The sequence below is a fragment of the Colobus angolensis genome, unplaced genomic scaffold, assembly GCF_000951035.1.
Source record: "Colobus angolensis palliatus isolate OR3802 unplaced genomic scaffold, Cang.pa_1.0 Scaffold30, whole genome shotgun sequence".
In the NCBI taxonomy this organism is placed as follows: Eukaryota; Metazoa; Chordata; class Mammalia; order Primates; family Cercopithecidae; genus Colobus; species Colobus angolensis.
In genome coordinates this window covers 6,703,241-6,709,765 of record NW_012116266.1, presented here as the reverse complement: position 1 = coordinate 6,709,765, position 6,525 = coordinate 6,703,241, and the positions used below count along the sequence as shown (strand labels likewise).

Here is a 6,525-nt window from a genome sequence, read left to right as displayed (position 1 = left end):
CCAGGATGGTCTCGATCTCCTGACCTCGTGATCCACCCGTCTCGGCCTCCCAAAGTGCTGGGATTACAGGCTTGAGCCACTGCGCCCGGCCTATGCATCATCTTTTTAAGTCTCGGTAACAATCCAGTAAGATAAGACATTCTTAAGTTTTATAGATGATGATATGTAGTTTTACCAGGGGTAAATACAATTTTTCAGGGTTGTAGAGAGTAGACTAAACCCAGGCCTTCTGACTTCAGCGTGCAAGCTCTTAACCATTTCTAATATAATTGACTCTCTTCCCAATAATGATTGGAGATCAGATGACTGTTGTTTTAATCCTGATTTTTATACATGATTTCATGCTCGTGAGAAAATTGCCTGAGCTCTATCTGTATCGTTTGTTAAAGTTAGTGGTACGCCTTGGAGAACCTTCCCAATTATAAAATAAACAAAACAAACATTGGGTAGTTGATGAGAATGACAGAAAAAAAAACTAGGACTCAAACGTTTTTGGAAAGAGTGAGATCTGATACAGTGTTAATTTGTTGTGCCTTTACACTTACCCTATTCAGTTGAAGAAGAGGAAGAAGAAGAAAAAGTGGCAGAAGAAGAAGAAACATCTGTGAAGAAGAAGAAGAAAAAGGGTAAAAAGAAACACATTAAGGAAGAACCACTTTCTGAGGAAGAACCATGTACCAGCACAGCAATTGCTGTATGTTTGTTTTTAATTATCGATGTTCACTTGGAAGGGCCAGTTCTCCATATTTCAATCTATTTTCTATATCAGAAATGAGCAGGCATTTTAAAAAATGGTTTTCATTGATGGGGAGGTAAAAGTGAAATGGCTTTGTTGTATTTATATTATAAAAGGCCATTTCCCAAATCTAGAATTCATTACTAAAAATTGAGTTTGCATTGAGGGGAAGAGTATGATGTGCTGAAACTTACTTTTATAGGTGGGGTTTTTACATTTTCAATTTTAATCTTTTCCCTGAATTTGTTTTCAAGGGAAACAGATTGGTTTTGCATTTTATGAAGAAAAGTGATTAGTCACCCATACAATTACAGCTCTTTCAAAGCATTCTTGTTGGCTATTTTCAGAGTCCAGAGAAAAAGAAGAAAAAGAAAAAAAAAAGAGATAACGAGGATTAACAGAAAGGAATTACAAGTATAACAGCTGGACACATCATGCTTAAGATTCAACTGGGAGCATATCAGGGATGCTCTCTAACATAACCAAGGGAAGGTTCAGTAAAACAAAGTGATTTATCATCTATAACTTCAAACCTACTTGTGTCTTGACATCAACTCTGTTAACCTTATGTCATCATTTCTTAGAGTCTTTGATATACAAATAAAATTTTCTTTGTATTTTAAGACAATTTTGTGATCTCTTTATATCTTGAGTAGAGAATCTTTTTCTATAGTTTGCTGTGTGATGATTATTGTTTTGATAATTATAACTGAAAAGTGAGAGTTTTTTTGAAATTTGACCTTTTGGAAGGCAGTGACTAAGTGGACCAATTCAAGAACCCTACTCTAATGTGTTTCTTTTGCCTGTTTGGACTACTTTTTATTTTCTACCTCTCTTTATTTAAAGATTTGTTTCTTGTTCAAATTTTAAAATTAGGTGAGCAAAACATTTTAGTATCTGTTCAGAAGGGTGGGAGACAGTATCCCTACCTTTATTGCTTGCAATTCTAAAAGGCACACCAAAATAATTCTTAATACCCTGATTTGTTTTTAAAGTAGTCAACCTGAAGTGACTTTTTTAAAGGTTGTACAAAGTGATCATAAAGAATGGAGAATAGAGAAAAAAAAATAAGAAAAAAAAAGTGCCAGCGAGAATGAGGTATAAAAAAGTAGGACAGTAGAAATGCCAAAGAGAAATCTTTATTTCTGAGTGGTAGTGTTTAATATGCAAACAGAAGCCTGGTAGATCGTGAGAGTCATGAGTTTTATAGCACTGTTACGTATTGCCAGTTTGTGTATGTCATAGGCATCTTACTAAAGCCCAATTCAGTAAACGCTGTTGGTGGGTGGAAACTAGAATGACTATGGCTTCTGAGTTCCACCTCTGCTTTTCAAGTCAACAGCCCCTCTTTGGTTTTCTCATTTCTAAATCACAGATAATGGTCAATTTTATCTCTCCCAACTGGTTTGTAGAAAATGAAATGATATAAACTTTCAGAGATGTTACTAGGCTTCAAATTTAATTTGCTTGAAGTAAATGTTGATAAAATACATGTAGCCATCCCTAGACAAAATTACATAATAAAGCTGGTTATCTTGTTCCCAGGAGAGCATTGTCATTTTTGCATCACCCACTTGTACCGCAGATACATTCCTAATTTAGGACAAAACAGACTTAGTTTATGACCGACTTTTGATGAAAATGGCCTAACCACCTACCCAGATGTACAGTCAAAAGGTTTACATGCAAAACAAGATAGGTTTTTGAGAAACCTAAATAATAAACTTCTAGTTATGTGAATAGTCTTCTGCAGGCCCAGAGAAAGCATACTTAAATCCTACAGCAACCACCTCTCATAAGGGCTGAAGGCTTAACTGTTTAAAAACACTAACCAAAAGGTAGGTTCTTATTCTACTTGGTACTATGGAAGCACTTCTGATGAAGAGCCTTGTGAACTTAGTTTGAAACCGGAAACTCGGGTGAGTTTTATATGCCTAGTTTTGATTAGTATATTTGAAGAATTTCTGTGGCTGCACCGCAAACCTCTGCGGAAAACCTACTGATTCTCCATTTCCCTTCAAAAATGGAAATTTCTGTTTTCCAGTTAGAGCTCCTGTATCTGTCCGTTGCCTTCTGGCTCCTCAGCATGATTACAAGGCCCTTGAGTGAGCTGTCCTCTCTCCTCCAACTTCAGTGCTGTCCCAGGGCTCATTTAGAAAAAGATTTGCTGCCCTTGATGGCTTCTCTGATCCATCTGTTGCTTCTCTGTGACCATTTTCAGACTTGGCTCAGGCTCATCCTTTATCCCAGCTGTACCCCTTAGAATAACATGGAGTAGGGCCAAATGTCTCAAACCCTAACTAGTGTGCATAGGAATTATCTAGAGACCTTGCTTGATAAAATGTAAATCTGATTCTCTATTAGTGCCGCCAGAGCAGAAAAAAAAAATGCAGGTCTGGGTTGGAGCCCAAGATGTCCTCATTTTTCACAAGCTCAGGTGGTGCTAGATGAGGGTCCATGTGTGTGGTAGCGAAGTACTAGGATAAATTACTTAAACTCTCAGAACCTGTTTTCTTATCTGAAACTGGATTTCTCTGAGAATTACGTGAGATAATGCTTGTGAAGAAGTTTATGTGGTAAAGTCAAGATTTAACCCCTAGCTACTTGGGAGGCTGAAGCAGGAGGATTGCTTGAGTCCAGGAGGTTGGGGCTGCAGTGAGCCGTGGTCACACCACAGCACTCCAGTCCGGGTGACAGAGCAAGACTCTGTCTCTTAAAAAAAATTTAGCCAGGCGCAGTGGCTCATGCCTGTGATCCCAGCACTTCGGGAGCCCAAGGTGGGCTAACCACGAGGCCAGGAGATCAAGACATCCTGGCTAACACGGTGAAACTCCATCTCTACTAAAAATGCAAACAAAAATTAGCCAGGTGAGGTCGTGGGCGCCTATAGTCCCAGCTACTTGGGAGGTTGAGGCAGGAGAATGGCGTGAACCCGGGAGGTGGAGCTTGCAGTGAGCCGAGATGGTGCCACTGCACTCCAGCCTGGGTGACAGAGTGAAACTCGATCTCAAAAAAAAAAAAAAATTTTTTAAAGAAGTGCAGTTGACTCTTGAACAATAAAGGGCTAGGGGGCCTGACTCCTGCACAGCTGAAAATTTTGCATATGACTTATGATTCCCCCAAAACTTAACTGCTAACAGCCTACTGTTGACCAGAAGCCTCACCGATAACAAAGCCAAAACACATGTATGTTATGTATTATTTACTGTATTCTTACAGTGAGCTAGAGAAAAAAGTGTTGAGAAAATACTGTTCATTAAGTGGAAGTGGGTGATCATACTTGTTTTCATGTTGAGTAGGCTAAGAAGAGGAGGTGTTAGTCATGCTATCTCGGGTGGCAGAGGCGGAAGAAAATCTGTTATGTGTCAAGGATCAGCTGTAAATTAGAATGGTGGTTCCTAAAACACCTGGAGGTTTAAAGAGTAAATGATTTAGTGGGTATAGGGTAGAGCCCAAGAATTTCCATTTGTTATAGATTCCAATTGTTAGTTGGGGGACAGTACCTGGACCACTGTACTGCAAGGACTCCCTTCTTTTACCTTGCCTAGCCCTATAGTTCTCCAAACTAAAACCTAACTTGATGGTCAAGAAATCAGGCCTGCCCATTTTGTCCACATGAAAAGCACCAGAAAACCAGCGTCAGGCCTGAGTTGTGCTGTTGCACTGTAGGTAATTGAACGCCCCAGAGGGCTAGACAATCAGATCAATGCTCTTCCTACATAGATAATGCAAGCTTGAATGGGTACAAGAAATAATTACTAGCATTGTTTCCTGGCTATAAGAATTTGCTTTTGAAGGGACAAACTTAATTGCTGATACTGCAGGTGTTCTATGTATATTTAGTATTAAATAAAAGGGAAAAAACTTAGTCTTTTTGTTTCTTTTTTTGAAACGGAGTTTTGCTTTTGTTGCCCAGGCTGGAGTGTAGTGGCGCGATCTCGGCTCACTGCAACCTCTGCCTCCCGGGTTCAAGCAATTCTCCTGCCTCAGCCTCCCGAGTAGCTGGGATTACAGGCATGCGCCACCACGCCCGGCTAATTTTGTATTTTTAGGACAGATGGGGTTTCACCATGTTGGTCAGGCTGGTCTCAAACTCCTTACATCAGGTGATCCACCCACCTCAGCCTCCCAAAGTGCTGGGATTACAGCCGTGAGCCACCATGCCTGGCCCCATTGTGGTGTTTATTAAAGTTTGTGAAAACAATACCAGAATTAAAGCACCATACAATGTACAGCAAAAGTGTACATGCAATGCAAAATCATCTGAAAAATGTCAGAAGATGTCAGAAATGTCAGAAATGTCCTGACATTGTGCATGTGGCTGAGCATTGCTTAGTCTTGCTTTAATTAGCTAAAATTCTAAGGAGTCTGATATGACTAGTTGAAAGAAAATTATCAATTTAGCATCAAATTTTTATTTATACTAGACTCACCATATCTTCATATCCAAGTGTCTTCTATTTAGTATTTTTGAGAACTTCCAAATTTTTTTTGTAGGCTGCAATGAATGCCTTTGAACATTTATCTATCTTCATGTATTTGCATTTCCATAGGATAATTTTTAGATGTAGAATTACTATGTCAAAGGGATTATAAGTGTAAAATAATGTCAGTTTGCCTCCAAAAGAATGTTGTAATTTACACTCCAATAGCATTAAGAGAAAGCTCATATGTCAGGAACCGTCTCATAATCATCTTTTTATTAGCATCTATTCCAGTCCCCTGCTCACTAGTGGTTTTTCATATAGTAGTAAACAATGTTTTAAAATACTAATTTGAACTTAGTGGCTTAAAACCTGGATAATTTTCCTCTCACAATTCTGTGGTCCATGATGTACGAGAAGATTCCATTTATCAGTACAGCACTGAAATCATCTTCAAGATTATATACTCCCACCTAGCCTTGTGCTGCTAACCCAAAGGGTATTTGTGTAAATAGAGAAATATTTATTTTTTTAAAGATGGGGGTCTCACTATGTTGCCCTGATCTTGAAATCCTGGCCTCAAGTGATCCTTCTACCTCAGCCTCTGGAGTAGCTGGGACTACATGCACAAGCCACTGCACCCAGCTGTTGGAGCATTTTAGTACCCTGAAGATCACTGGAATCTTGTCATTGGAAAAAATAAATAGTTTGAGTCTAGCAGTGAGTTGTGCTTGCTAGCCCTGTGGAGACAGATTGGAGTAGCAGCTCACTGGAGGTTTCTCACGAAGCCTGGGGACCCAAGGCTGGTACTTGCTACTTTGATTTAAACCAAGCCCCCAAACCTGGCAAGCCACCAAGCAGTAGCTAGCTTTGGAAGTGGCTGCCTGGAAATTCCTGGCCTACAGTGTTGAGACAAAAGGCCCCTAGTCAGCTGGTCATGACATCCATTTACATACCAACTCCTATGTCAAAGCAGCAAATGCAGCCTTCAAAGTTGGAACGTAAACTGTTATTAGGATAGCTGTGAATATATCCTGTATAAAAGTAACCAAAGCTGAACAAACTCTCATAAAAACTACAGCCCTTGATTACTCAAGGTGTCACAATACTTGAGAGCTAATGGCTGTAAATGAGACAGCAAGGAGCATGACACCACATTCGTCAAAAATTTGATCTGTTGTCAGGGGAATAGGAGATTTTAGAGTTAAAAGGAATCCAGGAAATCACCTATATACAATGAAGACTCAGACCCAGAGAGACCTTTATACATGCACCCAGCGTGCTGGTGTATTCCAAAGACATTGGGCCTGTCTTTTCTCTTAGAGAACAATTTCTTTTTCTTTCTTTTCTTTTTTTTTTTTTTTT

At 39.4% G+C, this 6,525-nt stretch overlaps 1 protein-coding gene across 1 annotated transcript in view; it reads left to right on the top strand.

The window, feature by feature from the left end:
• NOP58 (NOP58 ribonucleoprotein) overlaps positions 1-1,359 on the top strand; it is a 46,356-nt gene extending 44,997 nt beyond the window's left edge. The window contains exons 14-15 of the mRNA XM_011950002.1: positions 555-694; positions 1,084-1,359. Coding sequence (XP_011805392.1) covers positions 555-694; positions 1,084-1,134 — 191 coding nt within the window. The 3' untranslated portion in view covers positions 1,135-1,359. The remainder of the gene's footprint in view (positions 1-554; positions 695-1,083) is intronic.
• Positions 1,360-6,525: the final 5,166 nt, after the last annotated feature.